This window comes from Herpailurus yagouaroundi, unplaced genomic scaffold, assembly GCF_014898765.1.
Source record: "Herpailurus yagouaroundi ecotype Mexico unplaced genomic scaffold, PumYag 188, whole genome shotgun sequence".
NCBI lineage: Eukaryota > Metazoa > Chordata > Mammalia > Carnivora > Felidae > Herpailurus > Herpailurus yagouaroundi.
The window spans coordinates 20,623,541-20,646,290 of record NW_024412419.1 but is presented as its reverse complement, the minus strand read 5'-3'; the positions used below and the strand labels follow the sequence as shown (position 1 = coordinate 20,646,290).

Genomic DNA, 22,750 nt, shown 5'->3' with positions numbered 1-22,750 from the left:
CTCTGCTGCCTCCTCTCTCCTCTTTGCTCCGCTCCCAGCACACCGTACTTCTTGCCATTCCTCCCACTGACTCTGCTTGTGAAGCTTTTTCCTTCCAGTGTCCCCATGCCCCAGCCCCTCCTCTCCTTCTGGCCTTGCGTCAGAGTGGAGCATTCCCCGACCTCAGTGCAGTAAAAGTAGAAATCAACAACAGAAAGAAGAAATAACCTGTATACACATCTGGAGTTCTAAACTTGTGGGGTAAAGATAATGGATAATCAAAATTATCAAAATTAAATGACTGGAAAGCACATGTCTAAGCCTACGTCCTTAAATAATACACAAAGGAAGAATTATTATACCCTTAAGTATATAATTTAGCAAAAAATTATAGAAAATAAACAAAATGAGATTTCAACTCTGAAACTGAAAAAGTACAACTAATAAACCTAAAAAATATGACTAAAAGAACTTTATGCTGATGAATCAGAAGACCTAAATGAAACGGACAATTTTCTAGGAAAACAGATACTAACAAATTTAGTATAAAAGGTAGAAAATCTGAATAGGTTACAAACCAGTTATAAATATTGGAATGAGAATCACAGATCTACACACTAAAGAAAGCCTCAAGCTCAGACTGTTTTACAGGTGTTGTTCTCTCAAATCTTCAAGAAATCGATAATTTTCATTTTATTTTATTTTATTTTTTTATTTTTTTTTCCAACGTTTATTTATTTTTGGGACAGAGAGAGACAGAGCATGAACGGGGGAGGGGCAGAGAGAGAGGGAGACACAGAATCAGAAACAGGCTCCAGGCTCTGAGCCATCAGCTCAGAGCCCGACGCGGGGCTCGAACTCACGGACCGCGAGATCGTGACCTGGCTGAAGTCGGACGCTTAACCGACTGCGCCACCCAGGTGCCCCGATAATTTTCATTTTATACCTGCTATGGTGGAGCACAAGAAAATACTGGAACCCATCTAACCAATTTTACTAGGCCAGCATAACTTCCATCTACAAATAGGCACCAGAAAACACCAGAAAAGAAAACAATAAGCCATCCTTACTTAAGAATATAGATGCCCAAGGGGCATCTGGGTGGCTCAGTCGGTTGAGCTTCTGAATTCAGTTAAGGTCATGATCTCACAGTTCATGAGGTCAAACCCCGTGTGTGGCTCACTGCTGTCAGCACAGAGCCTGCTTCGGATCCTCTGTCCTCCCTGCCCCTGGCCCCTCCCCTGCTCATGCTCTCTGTCTCAAAAATAAATAAATATGTTTTAAAAAGAATATAGATGCCCAAATCCTACATTAAAAAATTAGTAGTGGCACCTGAAAGGCTCAGTTGGTTGAGCTTCCAACTCTTGTTTTTGGCTCAGGTCATGATCCCAGGGTTGTGGGATCAAGACCCCCATTGGGCTCTGCACTGAACATGGAGCCTGCTTAGGATTCTCTTCTCCCTCTGTCCCTCTGCCCCTCTTCCCCACTTGTGTGTTCTCTCTGTCTCTAAAAAAAAAAAGTAATTTGATGCGTGATGAGTAGCATTTATCTTGGAAGCACAAGAATAATTCAACTTCTGAAGTTCTGTCTGTTGCTCCAACTTAAAACTGCTGGCTTCAGCAACATGGTAGACTGAGCTAACTGTAGTCTCCCATCCCCAGTGACAGATAAGCATGTTGGATTAAATGTAATGACAACAAAACTAAAATGCAGAATTGAACTTGAATAAAAGACAAATATCTGGCTATCAAAAATTAAGCCCCAAATTGTGGTGTCCCAAGGGGTTTCAGACTGGATACTGGATTTAGGCCAGTGGTTGGGGTTTCATGCCCCCATGGCATGGGAAATCTAACTTGGATCCATTCAAGATGAATAGAACTGATATTTTTGTAAAGGCTGGGACTTTAGAAGAGCAGCCTCCTTGAAAAAGAGGGACTAAAAATACTCCAGTGGCTGGAGAAGGTACAAATGGGACTCCCATACAAAAAGCAGTCTCTGCTAAAGGTGAACTCATTATTAAAAATTGCAAACTGAGTTATGAAATTATCAGCAAGAGAAAAATAGGAGTTTTAGTGTGCCAACAACTTTAGAAAATTCTACATTTAAAAAGATAAAGAAGTACATTTAGGAAGAGTGACATTTTAGAACGGAACAAGCCAATATGAAAAAGAACTAAGTTGAGCTTCTAGAAATAAAAATATTAAGGTTCATTAGAGGTTAAATGGCAGATTAGAGACAGCTACAGCAAAAATTAAGAAATGGGAAACAGATCTGAAGAAATTAACCAGGATACAGAATATTGAACACAGATACAGGGAAATGGAAAATGTGAAAGGCAATTAAAGGATAGAGCAAGAAGATCAACTTAGAATTCTGTACTTAACTAATCTATTCAAGAGCAAAGAAGAAAAAAGATCTATTTTTGCAAAGATTCTTAGTGGCTTTGCCCCCATAGACCATTGCTGAAGGAACAATAAACTATATACTTTTGGGAAAAAATAGATTGAAGCAATAAGGAAGAAATGGGATACAAGAAGAATTGGTAAATGTGGGTAAATGTAAATAAGCATCATGTGTAAAATAATAATAGTCAACTAATTTTGGTGGGCTTGACATAAGATGCAGCTAGAGAACTAATCAACGATGACACGAATGTGGCTGAGGCATGAGTAGAGGGAAAGGATTTTAAGTTAACAGAGTGAGAGTACAGATGCTAATTAAGATTGTGGTAAGTGTTCATGTTAAAATAGTTAGTGGAGGTTCCTGGCTTGTCTGAGGATTTAATAGGCTTATGTTTCTGCTTGGATCCCCTCCGTGGTGGCTTGGAGCTCAGGATGATGGACTCAGAGAGAGTAATTTGAAGCGAACATGACAGAAATGGCCTCCGAGGCACCAATCCTGAGATTTTTCCATTAGGCTGTTGTGCTCCCAAGTGTCAGGGCCTGTCAGCATACGCCCTGAGCTGAGCTGAAGCCTGTGCTGTGCAAGCAATTAGCTTGAGGCTGATTGAAAATACCATCATCTGAGCTCAACAGCAGCAACAAAAATTGGGGGGGTGTCTTAGTGCCTGGTCCACAGTTATCTGAGGAAAGCAAATTTTAGCCCTGGTGCAGGAGCATACAGGGCAGCAGTAACAGCGCAAGGCACTTCTCCCTCCCTAACTTGGAGTCTGCTTCTCAGTTGGAAACTCTGTGTCCCCATCCCTCAGCCAGGCTTCTCCTTCACGACCTCCATGCTGGTGCTTGGTGTCCCCAATCTGTTGCTGACTCCTTGCAAGAAGAATGTCTCACTGTCTGGGGCCGTCCCTTCTAATCTCTATGTGTTCTTTTCTCTGAGTGATTTTACCTGTTGAGAGGCTGTGTTATACTGTGAAAAGAATCAGACATGCCTAGTTTATATGAGCTTTAGTTTCTACACCTATAAAATTGAGACTGTTAACACCTAATTCATAAGACTGTTGGGAGGGTTAAATGAGCCTTACTTTGTGTGCAAAGCACCCTCAGGAACTTGACCCTACATTCTTTTTTTTTAATTTTTTTAAATTATTTTATTTTTGAGAGAGACATAGTGCAAGCTGGGGAGGGGCAGAGAGAGAGGAAGACACAGAATCTGAAGCACATTCCAGGCTCCAAGCTGTTAGTCCAGAGCCCGACACAGGGCTCAAACTCATGAACTGCGAGGTCATGGCCTGAGCCAAAGTTGGATGCTTAACTGACTGAGCCACTCAGACACCCCGACATTACATTCTTAATAACCATTGCTTCTAGTTCAGGAAAAAAACCAAATAACAAAAAGCAACCACTAAAAAAGTGGACTCAAAGAGTATAATTGCCAGAAAAGGAAAACAAAATGAGAAAAAGAAAAAACCTAAAAAGAAAAGATAAAGATGTAGGGAAAATAATGACATAAAGAATAAACCAAGTGATATAATAAGGTATAGAAATAAGTAAAAGTATATTAGTAATCAGCAAATTAAATTTTCCAGATAAAAAGCAGCAGTTGTCAAATAGATATTTAAATTTTTTTTTTTTACATTTATTTATTTTTGAGAGACAGAGACAGAGCACAAGTGGGGGAGGGGCAGAGAGAAGGAGACACAGAATCCAAAGCAGGCTCCAGGCTCTGAGCTGTCAGCACAGAGCCCGACGAGGGGCTCGAACTCACAAACTGTGAGATCATGACCTGAGCCAAAGTCGGACGCTTAACCGACTAAGCCACCCAGGCGCCCCTTGTCAAATAGATACTTAAAAAAAAAAATTTTTTTTTAAGTTTATTTTGAGAGGAGAGAGAGAGAGAGCATGTGCATGCACAAGTAGGGGAAGGGCAGAGAGAAGGAGAGACAGAATCCCAAGCAGGCTCCAGGCCATCAGTGCAGAACCTGATGTGGGGCTCGAACTCAAAAACTGTGAGATCACGACCAAGAGCCAAGAGCCAAGAACCAAGAGCCAAGATCAAGAGTCAGATGCTTAACTGACTGAGCCACCCAGGCGCCATTTGATAATAATCAAATGGTTATTATTATTTTTCTATTTGACTTCATGCTGCTTATAAGAAACAGTAAACAAACAAACAAACAAACAGAAAGGTTGAATGTTAAGGATGAAAAAAGACATACCATGCAAAGTACCAATCAAGAGAAATTTAGTGAAACTATATTAATTTCAGAAAATAGATTTCAGGGCAAAAATTTTTACCAGAGAGGCTAAAATGGTACATTTTACACTATGCTTGATCACAATAAAGTTGTTTTTTGTTTTTTGTTTTTTTAACCAGAGCTAGTTTGCCAAAGGTAAAGGATGCAGTTAACAATTCTCCACATGGGGCACGTGGGTGGCTCAGTTGGTTAAGTGTCCAACTTCGGCTCAGGTCATGATCTCACCATCTGTGGGTTTGAGCCCACATCAGGCTCTGTGCTGACAGCTCAGAGCCTGGAGCCTGCCTCGGATTCTGTGTCCCCTCCACTCCTCTTTGGCCCTCCCCCGCTCGTGCTCTGCCTTGCTCTGTCTCTCAAAAATAAATAAGTGTCAAAATTAAAAAGTTCTCCACAAATACACCTTTACTAATGCAGCTGTAAAATACATAAATAATAGAGGCACAATAAGAAGTTGAAAAATACGTTGTTAAAATGGGTAATTTTAACACACTTCCTTCAACAACTGTTAGAATCATTAGAGAAAACACAGACCATAGGAAGTTTGAGTGTATCCATTAATTACACATTTTTTTCAAACACACAAAAAAATTGACCACATTAAGGAAGCCTCGAAAGAATTAGTATCACAGACTATATTCTGTGACTATAGTACATTTGACTTAAGAATCAGTAACGGAAAGATGACAAGAAAACTGGTACGTTGGTTACTGAAAACTTAGTTGAAATGAACAAATTCCTAACACAATCCTTCTTACCAAAACTGGTTCAAAATGGAATAAAAACCCCAAATAGTGGTATAATCATTAAAGAATTTGAATTAGTAGCATAAAATCTTTACAAAGTAAACAACCAGGCCCAAATGACTTGACATGAGTTTCAACAGGCACTCAAAGAAAAGATGAATTCCAATATTATGTAACATTTCCCAGATTCCAGAAAAAATAATGAGCATTCCAGTTTCATTCTTGAGGCCAGAAGAACCTTGATACCAAAACCTCAGAGGACAGCAAGAAAGGAAACTTATAAGATGTTTTCATGAACAGAAATAAAAGCCTAAACAAAATACTATGAAACTGATTCCAGCAGTGTGTACAAAAGATACTACAGCCTGATCACCCTGGTTTTATTCCAGCAATTAGAGATAAATTATTATAACAACCAAATTCATAGATTGATGGATTAAGTCCATATAATCATCTCAAAAGACTTATAGAGGACATTTAATAATACCCAATATCCATTGATAATTTAAATACACACACACACACACACACACACACACACACACACACACATGTATACACACACACCCGAAAACAGTTTCAAAACAAAAAACCTTAGCAACCTAGAAATAGAAGGAACTTCCTTAACCTAATATAGGATATTTATAAAAACTGATAGTATCTATTATTTTTACTGGTGAAATGTTGAAATTATTTAAGATTGAAAACAAAACAAAGAGGCTTGCCATCACTGCTTCTGTTCAGCATTTTATCAGTAGTCCCATGCCGCATAATAAACAAGGAAAAAATGTTTGAATTGAAAGGAAACCAAACTGCCATTATTTGATGATGACTGTCAGTGTAGGAAGCCTGAAAGAATCTCCAGATAAATCAGTAGAACTAAAAACTTCTTTGTATCAAAGGACATAAACACAACATAATGAAAAGGCAAACGATGGAATGGGAGAAAATATTTGCAAATTGTATATCTGATTAGGGGTTCATATCCAGAATTTATAGAACTCGTGTAACTCAGCAACAAAAAACAAGTTCTCAATTGAAAAATAGGCTAAGGACTTGAATGGACATTTCTCAAAGATGATATAAAAATGGGTAGCAAGTGGCAGACAACCTCTCCTTTGCTGTCCAGCTTGCTGCTTCCTTGTGATGTATTCAATAAAACTTTTATTTCCTTAAAAATAAGTGGCTGGGGCACCTGGGTGGCTCCACTGGTTAAGCGTCCGACTTCTCGGCTCGGGTCATGATCTCACAGTTTGTGAGTTCAAACCCCGCGTCAGGCTCTGTGCTGGCAGCTCAGAGCCTGGAGCCTGCTTCAGATTCTCTCTCTGCCCCTCTCCTGCTCATGCTCTGTCTGTCTCTGTCTCTCAAAAATAAATAAACTTTAAAAAAATAAATAAATGGCTAACAAGCATATGAAAAGATATATGACATCACTAATCATTAGGGAATTGCAAATCAAAACCACAATAAAATATTCCTCACATATATTAGGATGGTTAGTATTTAAAAAGAAGTGTTGGTGAGCGTGTAAGGAAATTGGGACCCACCTTTGGTGGAATGTAAAATGATGCAGCCACTATGGAAACCAGCATGAAGGTTCCTTAAAAAATTAAAAATAGAATTACCAATGATTCTACTTGTGGGTATATACCAAAAGAAAGCATAGTCCCGAGATACTTGTACACCCATGTTCGTAACAGCATTATTTACAATAGCTGAAACTTGGAAGCAACTCATGTGTCCATTGATGGATGAATGGGTATACAAAATGCAGTATATATGATGGAATATTTTTCAGCCTTGACAATGGGAGAAATTCTGATACATGCTCCAACATGGATGAACCTTGAAGACATTACTCTAAGTATCTGAAGCCAGTCACAAAAAGGCAAATACTGTAGGATTCCACTTATATGAGGTTATCTATAGTAATAGATAGATAGTAGAGAGTTCATAGGACCAAAAAGAAGACTGGTGATTGCCAGGGGCTCAGGGCAGGGGGAAATGAGGGGTTGTTTAATGAGTATAGAGTTTCAGATTGGCAGAATGAAAAAATTTTGGAGATTGTTTGCACAACCATGTGAATGTACTTTACTGGTAAACTGTACACTTTAAAATGGTTAATGTGGTGGGAAGCCTGGATGGCTCAGTTGGTTACACATCCAACTCTTGATTTCAGCTTAGGTCCTGATCCCAGGGTTGTAGGATCGAGCCTCTTGTCAGGCTCCATGCTGAGCGTAGAGCCTAGTTAAGATTCTTTGTTCCTCTCTCTCTCTTTTCCCCTCCTCCCTCACCTGCTCTCACACTCTCTCTCTAAAATTAAAACCAAACCAAACAAAAACTTCCTAAAAAAATATGACTGTTAGTCAAAAACAAGTGAAGTAGGAGTTATTTGCAAGATCTAACTTCCATAGGTCTTCCACAAAAAAATATAAACAACTGTTACAAATCCATAAGAGAAAGGCAACCCTATGTAACACTACACCAAAGACAGGAGTAGGCATTTCACAGAGGAAGAAACCAACTGGCTTGTAAATACTGGAAAAGATGCTCAATCTTTTTGGCAGTCAGGGTTGCAAATTAAAATCATTTATCACCCATTAGATTGGCGAATGTTAAAATGTCTGACAATAACAAGGGTTAGCCAGAACGTGGAGATTTAGGAAGTCTCTCACACAGCTGATGGGAATGGAAATTAGTGTAACCACTATGTAAAAACAAGTGGCGAGTGCCTAGTAAAATTGAATGTGTATAACTCAATCTAGTAATTGCACTCTGATAAACTCTTACACATGGCTACCAGGAGACTTAGACAAGAAAGCTTATGGCAACACTGTGAGAGGGAAAAAATGGAAACAACCCAAGTGTTTATTAGCAGTGGAATGGATTATGATATAATTAAGCAATGACATACAGTCAGTTGGTGAAAAAATGAATGTGACATGTATCAATAGGGATGATTTGTAATGTCATTTTAAGCAAGAGCAGCAAGTTGTAGAAAAATATATCTATGTAAGTCTATATAGGTTTTAAAAGTATTAAATCATGTATTTATGCATAATCACCAAAGTAGTAAAATCAAGGACATGATTAATACAAAATCCAGAATACAGGTTACCAGCAGAGGAGCAAGTGAGGTGGGAGGGGGCTCTTAGCCTAAGATCCCACAGCAAGGCTTCAGAGTGACAACCATATTTCGGTTTCTCAGGCACACTAGTGGGTAGGTGGGTATTTATTTTATAACTTTTTAAACTGCACATACACATTTTATACACTCTGATATAGACTTCTTTAATCGTACCCTGTAGTATTTTGAAGAAATGGTAGGAAATGTTTTGAAATTGACTAATGTGGATTAAGATATCGAAAACGGACGAAGTTTGAAAATCATCACCTCAGAGTGTTTAGAAGAGATTTACTTTTTTAGGTTAAGGCTTCTCCATATATTTATCAGTTTTAGAGTCCAAGTGAGGGGAAAGGTACAGAGACAGAAAGTGGCATCTCTTGCAGAGTATTTTACACCAGGTGTGGAAGACACCAGTCCCTGCGCCTCACCTGCCTTTCTTCCTTCCTCACTCCCTTCTTCACCTCTGTAAATATTTGGTGACTGACTGCCAAGTCCTGGGCATTGTCCTACAGGTCCGGGAGCCTGAGAGGTAATGTCCCTATCTTGGTGCTTAAAGCCATTTTTGGATTCATGCTTACAGGCTTTATTAATCTTAGCCTCCTAAACTAACTAGATAGCAAAATTCACTTCAGGTCCATATCATAATTTATCTTTGTAAGGAAGTCATTTATTTACATATTTAGACAACCTAACTGAATGCATGTCTTTAAAATTTTCGGAGTAAGGGCGCCAGGCTGGCTCAGTCAGTAGAGCATGCAACTCTTGATCTCAGGGTCGTGAGTTCAAGCCCTACGTTGGGTGTGGAGCTTACTTAAAATAATAAACAAATACCATTTTCAGAGTAATATATCCTCTTTGGTTCGGTCCTAGCCCTTAGTTAATATTGTAATTCCTGAATATGTATATTTATTCTCAGTCTTTTTCCCTTTCCATACATGTCAAAACTCATGATATGTTCTAATCACTTAGAATTGACTTTGATGTATTAATTTTACCTCCCTATCTATATTTTTGAGACTCAAAGTTGGATCTGATCTTAAGCCTTGACTTTAAAGCAGTATTTTCAAATGAATTACAAGCACACTACTAGAGATTATTAGGTGGTACAGAGGGAGCCATTTTTTATTTTAATAGTTATGTAGTTATTTTAATGTTCATTATAAAATATACATGTGAAACCTGTGATTTCATGGTTGTTTTTGCTCAGGATGCAGCTAAAGCAGTCTATATGATAATCCATCTCATAGACTACACGAATTAATGGCCCAGGGGGTTCTCAGACAGCAAAATATCATGAAATTAATACATGGATCACAGATGTAGTGTTTAGTTGTAAAGGTGAATTAAGGTATTCTCTGATGTCCTCTCTCTCCTACTTGTGTTGTAACTCAAGAAATAAGTTTATATGGTTTGATCAGGAAAAAGCAGTCTAGAAAATTCATCTAGGCCAGTTGTTCAAATAACATATTCCATTATGGAACAGATCCTGGAACTATACACATGATTAACATGTAGATCCTACCTTTCAGGAGCACCAGTTTCACAGAAATAGGCACATGAATTAAAAAGTGCATGATAGCATCGTTAGCATAACAGTGGAAATTTGTGCACAGTAAGTGGGTAGCTTGGAAAGGTGGTCTCTGGCTTATGAAACTGTGAGAAAAGTCTGCCCGGAGCAAGACTTGCAAGCAGTCTTGAGAGATGAGCAGAAAATTTACAGAAAAATAGACTGGCAAAAGGTGATCTCAGAAAGGCACACGCCAAGGTACAGAGACCTAAGAGAACACGGTGTTTGGGGCTAACTGAGCAGCTTGTCATTTATGCTAGTGTGAGGAGAGGCGGGAGCCAGGTAGGAAAGCTTTTATGTGGATTGTGATGGTGGGTACTTAGATCTTATTCTATAAGTGATTAGGAGTCTTTGAAAGATGTTAAACAGAGAAGTGATGTGAGGTCTGGGGACAGTGTAGAAGTCAGAGGGGAGGATCAAGTCACATTTCAGCCTGTTGGGCAAAGGGGAAATGGAGAGCACTTAGGGGGGATTTTTCAGGTTTTTGCTTTGTTTAGCTTCATACGCTTTTTAGGAAATACTACATTTAGGCTTTGCTCAGAATTTAATGTGTTGAAGGGGTTAGTGGTAGGTGATTTGGAGCCAATATATGAAGTTTCTGAAGAAATTGGTATTATTTAGTCCGTGTTATAAACAAGGTGTTAATTAACTTTCCCTTCATAGTCTTAAAGGCAAAGAGTTTTGCTTATTTTGTGTTAAATACGTGCAAGTAGCATATAAAAAGTTAAGTGGAGATGTGATATCGATAAGGCACATGGCTGCAAACAAGTTCTGTTTTTCAATTAGAGTGCTACATATGGTAATATGTTGCAGAGGGAGTAGAATGAAATATTTACACCTTTTTGCAGTAAACATCCTGCCAAGAAAATTTCAGACAAATGTGTTATTTAAAGGGAATTGGGTGGGCAATAAAATCAATATATGAAGAGCTTCCTTTATATATGGGTTTCCAATGTGAATGTTCTGAATAATTTAATTGTGGCATATTGTTTACTAGTGTGTATATTTACTGATACATCTTAGACTTGATAGTCTTTGGATTTGGCGTGTGTGGTTCTACCTTACAGAGAAATGTATTAGTATGCCAACTTATTCTTGTACCTTCCGCATATCTGAATTTACAGTCACGGGTCTGATGCTGACTGCCTGTCTATGTGAGGGCACTCATCTGTGTCTGTATACATAGCCAGACCCTTAGCACCAAATGTTCTGCCTCACGTTTATTTTGGGAATATTCTCTTAATAGGCATGTTTTGGGATGTGACTTCGTCAGCTAATTTGCTAACATTCAAAAGCCACGAGCTCTCAGCATTATCTTAGCCTTTTAGTATTTTAGTCCACCAAAAATTTCTGACTCTGATTGGGAAATTAACTGTAACATCTTACCAAAAATGATCCAGAAGCATCAGAAGAGAGAGTTCATGCAAAGGGCACAGAGAGATGTTCGAAAGGAAAGTTAACGTTAACTTTATAGTCTGACTGCATGGTAGAAATGAGGGAGTAAGTATAGAAATGAAGGACCACAAATGACCTTGGGACAACTGTAGGTCCCATTCTGTAAGGCCCAGTAAGGTTGATTATAATGCAACCTTAGCTTGTATTTAAGATATTTTCTTTAGTTCTTGTCACCAAGTTCTTTGGAAATTCCTTTTCATTATTTTGAAGATTTAATTTCTTATTTCCTTATTTTCTACTTTGACACAGAAATCCCCTGCAAAGAAGCTGAGCCATGCAATTAGTAAATCTTTGGGGTGTGTACCCACCAGAGAACCCCCACATCCTGTTTTTCCTGAGCAACCAGAGAAACCACTTGACCTTGCAAATATAGTGTAAGTATACACCTGGATGTGGATATGGATTATACTGAAATGGAGACCTTGCTGAATTCTTTTGGATCACAGCCAACTTACCTAACATGAACATTTAACCTTCTGGTTTTTACTTTACTTTTGGGGAGCTTAAGACTTCAAGATTTTGGGGCACCTGGGTGGCTCAGTCGGTTGAGCATCCGACTTCGGCTCAGGTCATGATCTCACAGCTCGTGAGTTTGAGCCCCGCGTTGGGCTCTGTGCTGGCAGCTCAGAGCCTGGAGCCTGTTTCAGATTCTGTATCTCCCTCTCTCTTTCCCCCTCCCCTGCTCATGCTCTGTCTCTCTCTGTCTCAAAAATAAATAAACGTTAAAATAAAAAAAAAATTAAAAAAAAAAGACTTCAAGGTTTCATTTATTTAAATCACCATAAATATTTACATGGAAGCATATAGCTCCTGAGCCCTGAAGTCTAAGTGATAATGATCACAAAGAGAAACATTAATTAATATATTGAAGAGTAATTATTGAACTGGTTTTAGCAAGGTTACCTTTTGTTGTTAGCGTGTTCTTCCTTAAATCAGCGGTAGTGATCATTTCTTCTCTATGGCTGTAATGCCCACAGAGGTGTTTAAAACTGGTTCAGACAACATGGAAATGAAAATCAACTTAATTTGTTGGTTTTTTTATTTTTATTTTTTGTATTGAGAGAAAATTAGGAAACACAAGATTGTATTCTGTAAATAAAACTGGTGTTTTATTTTTACTTTCTTTGAATATTCATGCTAAATGAAAGAAAGCCAGACAGGATCAAAAAAGAGAAGTAGAGAAAGAGGAAGAGTAAGGAAGAGGAGAAACAATGAAACTTTAAGATTCAGCCTCTAAACTGGTTTCTTCACTTTGAATTAAATGGTGATGTTATGTGTCCTCCTGGATAAAGTCAGTAGGCTTTTGATCATGAGTCTTTCTTGGGTGTCGAGAAGTTTTTCTGTTGGAATAGACATCTGTTTTCTTTAACCTCCTTAAAAAAGCAGTTAGGGTTCTTGATCTTTTATTTTCTTTCTCATTCAATAATCTGAAAAACTTCTTTTAAAATGATACATACCTATAGATTAAAAATTTTAGAATAAAAGAGCATAAAATGAAATGCAGCACATTCTCCCACACTTCGTTGTGTGTTGTCTGGCTTTTAGATTTGCTGGCAGATACCTTGATATCTCTGATGTATTCAGAGCCCCATTTTTTGACTTCCCAATTTTGGACACTGTTGAATTCCTTCTGTTGTGTAAGGAACCAGTCTCACTTATAACTCTACGTATCAACCCATCCCAGTTTTTCATGATTATATTACCATTTTTAAAGTTGATTACCTGTTATTTTATTTTACTTTTACCTTTGTAATTTTAAATACTAATCCTAAACCTCTATATCTTGTAACTTCTTTTGACTTGCACTGTGTGAACTGAGGAAATTAGTACCTTCTCTCTACTTCTCCCTTCTCTTTTTGCCTCCTGACTTCTGTCATCTGTCTTTTGTATTGTCAATGCTGATATTTCTGTTCTCTTCAGTGACCATAACTAAGTCTTCTGAGATTCATTAAGGGTCAAATCTAAAAGTTGAAAACCCGACAGCAGCACTTACAGTTCATGTTCATTGCAGAGTCAGTGCGCTTCGGTTCTGTGAACTCTTCCTCGTGGTGCCGGCGCCCCCATCCCTGTCTGTGCAGGTACCTCCTGTCGGGGTGCAGGGGGGTCGTCCCCCGTACACACCACTGATGGCTCAAAATCAGGCCTGTTGACTTTATAACTGGATTGACTTTCTTGTACTGTTTTTTTGCTCGTCTTTTGGTTTCTTCTTCTTACTGGGAAAAAAATAGATACTTTTGTTCCCCACTGTGTTCCATAGTGAATTTTACCTATTGCTTGTAATCCACTTTTTGATTAAACTTTTCAACCTTTCCCCTTTTTGGTTAGTGTTTGTTACATTTTTTGATTAAAAAAATTTTTTTTTGCTCCTCCAGTATTGTAGTGGTTTTCTCATTCTCTCTCTCTCTCTCTCTCTCTCTCTCAGTTTTGAAGATGTCCCTTTCACTAATGTTTTTAGTTTATGTAGAATGGACTTTTGTGTATGGTGTGGTATAGAATATCCAGTTCTCTTTCTCTCTCTCTCTTTGCATTTGAATAATAACTTGTGTCAGGGCCATTTATTGGGTGATCAGTCATTTCTCCACTGACCTACATTGCCACAGTTGTCATAAATGAAGTGTCCAAATGTGCATGGTCTGGTTTTGGACTCTCCTGTTCCTTTGGTCAAATTGTCTATCCTTATACCAACATCATGCTATCTTAATTACTATAAGGGATTAGGTAATTTTTTTTTAGAATGTCTTGTGTATTTTTTTGCCCTTTGCTCTTTCATATAAATTTTATTGACAGTTTATTGAGTCCCTCATAAAATTTTGTTGGGATTTTGACCTGAGATTCATGGAATCTAAAAATCAAATAGAGAAGAATTGACATCTTTATAGTATTAAGTCTTCCATGTCATGAATGTGTTATATCTTTGCATTTATTTAAATATCATTTTGTGCTGAGGTATCTGGGTGGCTCAGTGGGTTAAGCATCCAACTCCTGATTTCAGCTCAGGTCATGGGCTCATGGTTGTTAGATCAAGCACCACATTGGACTTTCTCCCTCTCTCTCTGCCCCCTCCCCACTTGCCCACTCATTTTCTCTCTCTCTCTCTCTCAAAATAAATATTAAAAAAGTAAATATTAGTTTGTGCCTTTCATTAAAACTTCATAGTTTTCCCCAGAAAGTTATTATATATGATAGATTAATTCTTAGGTACTTAAAAAAATTTTTTTTATGTTTATTGTTTTTGAGAGAGAGACAGAGTACGAGCAGGGGAGGGGCAGAGAGAGAGGGAGACAGAATCTGAAGCAGGCTCCAGGCTCAGAGCTGTCAGCACAAAGCCCGATGCAGGGCTCGAACTCACAAACTTTGAGATCATGACCTGAGCCAAAGTCGGACACTTAACCGACTGAGCCACACAGGCACCCTGATTCTTTGGTACTTTTAAAAATTCTTCTGTTGGGGCGCCTGGGTGGCGCAGTCGGTTAAGTGTCCGACTTCAGCCAGGTCGCGATCTCGCGGTCCGTGAGTTCGAGCCCCGCGTCAGGCTCTGGGCTGATGGCTCGGAGCCTGGAGCCTGTTTCCGATTCTGTGTCTCCCTCTCTCTCTGCCCCTCCCCCGTTCATGCTCTGTCTCTCTCTCTGTCCCAAAAATAAATAAATGTTGAAAAAAAAAATTAAAAAAAAAAATTCTTCTGTATATTTGTTGCTGTTGCAAATGGTGTCCTTTTTTCTACAGGTTTTTTTGAGATATAATTTACATATGATAAAGGCACCCACTTCAAGTGTACAATTGAATGAGTTTTGTCAAATGTATACACAGTCATGCAAATGGTATCTTTATTGAATTATGTTTCTTAACAGTGTGTTACTGGTATGTGGAAATGCAAATTGTTTCTGTATTTTAATCCACTATCTAGTCATCTTGCCTCATTTGCTATTAATTTTAGTAATTTGCACTCAGATTTTTTTGGATTTTCTAAAATAATTATATCACCTGCAAATAATGATAGTTTTATTTCTTCCCTCCCACTCCTTGTACTTTTATTTTTATTTTTTTAATCTTTATTTATTTTTGAGAGAAAGAGAGAGAGGCAGTGGGAGCGGGGGAAAAACAGAGGGAGAGAGGGAGACACAGAATCTGAAGCAGGCTCCAGGCTCCGAGCCATCAGCACAGAGCCCAACACAGAGCTTGAACTCATGAACCGCAAGTTCATGACCTGAGCCGAAGTCGGACACTTAACCGACTGAGCCACCCAGGCACCCCTCACTCCTTGTGCTTTTAAATATTAATCATCTGGTTTTTTTCTTTTGGTCTTCTTAAGTTGGCTAGAGCCTCCAGTGCAATATTAAAGCAGTTGTTTTTTTTTTTTTTAACATTTATTTATTATAGAGAGACAGAGCATAGGAGAGGCAGAGAGGAAGGGAGACATAGAATCCGAAACAGGCTCCTGGCTCTGAGTTGTCAGCACAGAGCCTGACGCGGGGCTCCAACTCACAAACCGTGAGATCATGACCTGAGCCAAAGTCAGACGCTTAACCAACTGAGCCACCCAGGCACCCCTGCAGTGCAATATTAAATAAAAGTGGTTTAGTAGGCATTCTTGTATCGTTGCTGATCCCAAAGAGATGGCTTTCAGCATTTATTCGTATGTTATTTGATGTAGGTTTTATAGAAGAAATTGTTTATCAGGTAAAAGAGATTCCCTTGTATGCCTAATTTGCTAAGAGTGCTTTTTTTTCGGGGGGGGGGGTCATGAATGAATGTTATCAAAGGTTTTTCTGCATTGACATGATCATATGAGTTTCTTTATTAATGTAGTGAATTACGTTGTTTTTTAAACAACCATATATTCCTGAAATAAATACAAGTTGACTCTTCTTTTAATACATTGCTAGATTTCATTTGCTAATATTTTATTTAGACTTTGCCTATGTTTAGGAGTTCCAATTGTCCTGTAATTTCCCGGGTTTTTTTTGTTTGTTTATTGTTGTTTTGTTTTATTTTTAGGACAAAGTTTTCCCAGGGCGCTATCTTCAAAAAGCTGAAGAGCATTCTCTCTTTTTATATTTTTTGGAAGAGCTTTTCTAAAATTGAAATTATGTACTTGCTCTTTCAATATTTGGTACAACTCACCAGTGATTTTATCTCTGCCAAAAGCCTTAGTGGGAAAATTTTTAACTGTGAATTCCATTTTTAAAAGCAATTATAAGACTTCGTTTTTTATTTCTTTTTGAGTCACTCCAGAACATTTTATATTTGTAGGAATTTGTCAATTTCATTTGTATTTTCAAAGTTATTGGGACAAAATTCATGACGTTTTATCTACAGTATGTGCGCTAATGTCCCTTTTTCATTCCTACTTTCACATAATTATAGTTTTTCTCTCTTTTTTTTTCCCTCTTGAACAAATCTTGCCATAGGTTTGTCCCATCTAGTGGACTTTAAGAGGACCAACTTTTGGTGTTGACGATTCTCTTATTGTATGCATTGTATTTTTGAATATTATTTGTTTCTACTCTTTATTACAATTCTACTCTTTGTTTCTACTCTTTGTTACAATTTCTTCGGGTTTATCTTGCTACTCTTTTTTTTAACTTCTTTAAAGATACGGTTAGCGTATTCATTTCAGGTTTTCCCCCTCCTTATATAAGCATTTAAGGCTGTGAATTTCTCTAAGTAGTCCCTGAGTAGTGTCCAAGTTTTCTTATGTAATTTTTTTTATTGTTCTTTGAAAAGTATACTTTCCTAATTTCCAAACATGTGAGGATTGTCTAGTTTCCTTTTTGTTATTAACTTTTAGTTTAATTTAATTTTGGTCTAAAAAGCGGTCTGCACTGTTCAGTTCTTTCAAATTTGTTGAGACAGGCTTATATGTAGTATATGATCCAGTTTTTATTATACTCTTAGTAAGCATGAAAACATTTATTCTATGCTTGTTTGGGTTTAGAGCTCATAGTGAATGAATGTACGTCAGGTCAGGTTTGTTAATCATGTTGCTCATATCTTCAAAACTGTACATATTTCACTAGGAAGTTGAAAATTTGTTCTTACCTAGTAACTATTTATTCCTAATAATTCTGTATGTTCTCAAGTCTATTTTATCTGCTATACCTCTTTTAATATCTTCTGCTATATTTCCATAGCATAACTTTCCGCACCCTCATACATTCAGCCTTTCTGTGTCCTTAGGTATTCAGCATGCTTCTTGTAAATTAAGAGCTGGATTAAAAAATGTCATCTGACAACCTGTCTTAACTGGCAAGTTTTTTCCATTTAAATTTATTATTATAATATTATTATTATTATAGTCATTATAAGTAAAATTGGCTTTCATTATTACAGTTAAAAGTATTACACCATGGTAATTGGATTTTTTTCTCCTCTCTTATTTTGTGCTATTTATAATATTTAAAAAATTCCCCTTTATTTGCATATCTCACTCTGGTCACCCTTTCCCCAGGAGTAATCATTCTAATTAGAATGCTCATTGTATATCTTTTTCCCTGTACATGTTCTTGAAAACTACGTAGTGTTTTGTACGTCCTTTTAAAAAATTTATGTAAAGTGGCCTATGCAGATTATACCTATTCGTTCTCCCTGTGATGGACATCCAGTTGCCTCCATGTAAAATGCTGCGGTAAAGACCTCAGATGTTTTTTCCCAGTGGAACAGGGTAAGACTTTCTTTAAACCTAGGGTACAGTTATTGGGTCAAAGGTTGTGTGTATCCTGACCAGAGGAAGTGTGTTGGAGAATCCAGTAGTTCAGTGTATTCTTTCAGTTAATCTCTCGCATCTGAATTCAGGCCCCACATGGCCATCTCTACCTGGTGTGCCTGGGTTCAGAGACTTTCTGGTCAGTTTCACTAGAGAATAACCTCTAGCTGTTTTACCAGGCCTAGAAAAAAGTAGTCATTTGGTTGTGTGGTATTGGAGACTGGGGTGCTTTGCTTTGTAGGTGGACTTTAAACCAAACCTCTAATTTTTAATGCAGCCACTCTCCCTTCTTTCAGAGGCACCTGGCATCTCTAATTATTGAACGTTCCTGGTCTTCTGTGGCTCAGGAGAACGTTCACCTCAGGTTTCTTCTCTCTATATTAAAAAAGCCCTCCTCGGGGCGCCTGGGTGGCTCAGTCGGTTAAGCGTCCGACTTCGGCTCAGGTCATGATCTTGCAGTCTGTGAGTTCGAGCCCTGCATCGGGCTCTGTGCTGACAGCTCAGAGCCTGGAGCCTGTTTCAGATTCTGTGTCTCCCTCTCTCTGACCCTCCCCCGTTCATGCTATGTCTCTCTCTGTCTCAAAAATAAATAAACTTTAAAAAAAAAAATTTAAAAAAAAAAGCCCTCCTCATCTCTGGTTTCTGTTAGAAACTTAAGTATGAATTCAGTTTAGGACTGAGGGCTAAGAATCTGAACCTTTAATATTTCTTATTGATTCTTATCATTTTATTATGTTTACCTCGGATCCTTTTATTAAAAATTTTTAATGTTTATTTATTTTTGAGAGAGAGAGAGAGTGTGAGTGGGAGAGGGGCAGAGAGAAAGGGAGGCACAGAATCCGAAGCAGGCTCCAGGCTCGAGCTGCCAGCACAGAGCCCAACGCAGGGCTAGAACTCACAACGCATGAGATCATGACCTGACCTGAAGTTGGACACTTAACCCACTGAGCCACCCAGGCGCCCCAGATCTTTCTTGTTGTTGTTGTTATTAAGACTTTATAGATAAAGTTGTGGTTTCCTGTATTTTTCCTAATCCCATTACCCTTTCTCTCTCCCATAGAGTAGCCCCTAACATTTATTTGGTATTTATCACTCTATACATATTCTTACACTTTTACCAGATGTTCATGCATCCATAAAATAGCATTATAAAACTTTATATAAGTGGTTATGTTCTACATATCCTTTTGTATGTTTATTTATTAAATAGTATGTTTTTGAGATTTATTGAGAATCTCAAATGACATTCCACCGAATGACTATACAATAAATAATCCATTCTCCTGTTGACAGACATTGAGGTTGTTCCTAGTTTTTCACCACAATCTACAGTACTGGTGTGAGCATTCTTATACAGAGAATTTCTCTAAGGTATGAGTGGAACCACAGGGTCCTAAGATATGAATATCACATAATCAGGATAGATTAGGTGATAATGCAGTGGAAAATTAACCCTCAAATCTCATAGTTTAATGCATGAATGTTTATTTGTCACTCACACAAAGTCCCATGTGGATAGGAAGGACTCTAGAGCAGCTGAACTATGGACAGTGGCTAATGGTTTAGGCTGCTTCAATTTTTGGCTCCACTATCTTAACATGAGGCCTTATTGATCCCTGCAGCAGGGAAAGGAGCTTATCGGGAACTCATACCCATCTTCCTGTGCTTTGGTTCAGAAGTGACACATGGGGGGTGCCTAGGTTACTCAGTTGGTTAAGTGTCTGACTTCAGCTCAGGTCATGATCTCACGGTTCGTGAGTTTGAGCCCCACATCAGGCTATGTGCTGTCAGCACGGAGCCCACTTCTGATCCTTTTTCCCCCTCTCTCTGCCCCTCACATGCTCACTCTCTCTCAAAGATAAATAAACATTAAAAAAAAGGGGAGGGGTGCACCTGGGTGGCTCAGTCGGTTAAGTGTCTAGCTTCGGCCCAGGTCATGATCTCACAGTCTGTGAGTTCAAGCCCCTCATCGGGCTCTGTGCTGTCAGCTCAGGGCCTGGAGCCTGCTTTGTATTCTGTGTCTCCCTCTCTCTCTGCCCCTCCCCCACTCATGCACGTGCACATGGTCTCTCTCTCTCTCTCTCAAAAAAAAACATTAAAAAAAATTTTTTTTAATAAATAAAAAATAAAAGAGACGGGACATGCTAGAAAGTCTAACCTTGTCAAGATGGATCTTAGCGTAGAGAATAATGTTTCTTACTAAACTTTTTAGTTTAAAGATCAAATTTGTTATTTTTGTTTGTTTGTAATCTGGCTTCCATTTCATATTTTACATTAATGTGCTCCTCTCAAAATTAAAAAAAGAATATCTGTGTCTATAAAAAATTCTTATTTCTGGATTTTTTTTTCTTTCTTGTTGTTGTCAGATAAAAGACAAGAATTTAAGGGTTTTCTAGGACACCTGAGTGGCTCAGTTGGTTAAGCATACGCCTCTTGATTTCAGCTCAGGTCATGATCTCACAATTGGTGGGATTGAGCCCCACATCAGGCTTCATGCTCATGACAAGGAGCCTGCTTGAGATTCTTTGTCTCTCTCTCTCTCTCTCTCTCTCTCTGTCCCTCTCTCTCTTTCTGTCTCTCTGTGTCTTAAAATAAATAAACTTCAAAAAAAATAATTTAAGGGTTTTTCTTTCCCAAAATGGATAGCCATTAGTCCCAACTCCATTATTTTCCTGATTTGTTGCAGTTTTAATTTTGCTTTTCTTTTAGCAACTGATACTCACCTTAACACCCTGAGAAATAATATAAATCACATCTGTGTCTATATTTGTAAAATAATTCTCTAGCAAGATTCCTTTACCTTATGGCTTGTCTTTATCTTACTGGCACGTTAAGAAAAGCTTTTGTGAAGAATAACATTTTTGGTGAAGCCTAAAAGATGAATGGGGATTAGCCATGTTGGAGGTCAGTGGAGGAACATTCACAGCAGAGGGGGAACAGTAGGACAGAAGAGACGGAAAGGCTGCAGAGGTGGGCAGAATCCAGCTGAGATTTTGGACATGATACTAAATTGGAGAGTTTTAGGTAGGACAGAGATACATTTGCATTTTGCACTTGTAAAAGTCACTGCCTGCATGGAAATAGGAGAGTAGGACAAGAGTGAAAAAGAAGAGGCCAGCTAGAAGGTTTTTTTCATAGACCAGATGAGAGATGATGGTGGTTTGGATTCTCATGGTGATAGTGAGAAAAGTTTGTGAACACATAAAGAATTTACGGTTTTACCATTATTGGACACCTAGAAATAAAATTAAAACCCCAATGGAAATGTGGGACAGGAATTGAAGTTAAGTATAAGATAAAGTATATTTTAATGTTAATTGCTTACATTTCATGTTAGATGTAGAGATTTATCCAGATCCTCATAAATTCAGGACTCAAGTGTTGTTGATATTTGTTGAGCACACATAGTATTGCAAGCCCTTTGCTCACCTCTCCTATATACATCATTTCATTTAACTCCTATAGCAACCTTTGCAGTATAAGTATCATTAACCATTAATGGGTCAGGAAATGGTATTGGTGAGTTTCAATGACCTGTCTAAGATCACACAGCTCAAAATGATGGAGTTGGGACTGGAGTCCACACTCAGCCTCTTTCCATCACACCTCACTTTCCTAACAGGCAGACCCAGTAAGAAATTTTTACCCTGGAAACATACAGTCATCAGACCATTGTTTGAGCCCTACGGTTAGTTTTAGAGTGAAGAGAGAACATTGAATAGCTGTATGTTGGTTGACTGAAAAATAGAAGGGAGGCAGTGTGGTATGATAGAAGAAAAACTAGATTAAAAATAGAGACATCAGGTGCACCTGGGTGGCTCAGTCAGTTGAGTGTCTGACTTTGGCTCAGGTCATGATCTCATGGTTCGTGGGTTCGAGCCCCATGTCAAGCTTTGTACTGGCACTGCAAAGCCTGCTTCAGATTCTGTGTCTCCCTCTCTCTGCCCCTCCCCACTCACTCGTGCACTTGCCTTCGCTCTCTTTCAAAAATAAACACTAAAGAAAAAATAGAGATATCAATTTGCTTTACTGTAAAGTGGTAATAGTAATAATTATCTCAGGATATTGTTTAAGGTTAATGTATTTGAAAGTACTTCTAAGAGGTTAGGATGCTGTAATACTGTATTCTAAACTTTTAAAGTCTTTTCCTCAGAATTAAGTAAATCATATCACAAAAATGTAAACTCCAGAAAAGCTGGGACTTTGTCTGATGCTTCGCTGAGTTCCCAGTGCCTAGAATAGTGCCTGGTGCATAGTCAGCACTTCAAATGCATTGAATGAATGAATGACACTAAAATGATTTATCTAAACAGATACCTCCCTCATCCCCTCCCCTCTTTATGTTTGTTTCTTCAGAAAATAGTACAGGTCACGTACCTACAGTAAGTCTCCACTAGATGTCAGGCATATTTCCTTGATTGGCTTATTGTGGGTTTTTTTTTTTTTCCTGGAGTTGAAAATATTAAGTAAACAAGGTTTTTCAAATAAACCTCAAACAAAACCAGTTCACTTATCATCTGTA

General features: G+C 38.2%; 1 protein-coding gene across 16 annotated transcripts in view; it reads left to right on the top strand.

The window, feature by feature from the left end:
- Nucleotides 1–22,750, top strand: part of DTNB (dystrobrevin beta) — a 215,950-nt gene that overhangs the window by 86,573 nt on the left and 106,627 nt on the right. For all 16 annotated transcript variants that reach the window (XR_005797200.1, XR_005797199.1, XR_005797198.1 and 13 more), the window contains exon 8: nucleotides 11,775–11,899. Coding sequence is in view for 13 of the 16 variants with exons in the window: in XM_040496241.1 (XP_040352175.1) it covers nucleotides 11,775–11,899 (125 nt within the window). In the remaining 3 variants the exon portion in view is untranslated. The remainder of the gene's footprint in view (nucleotides 1–11,774; nucleotides 11,900–22,750) is intronic.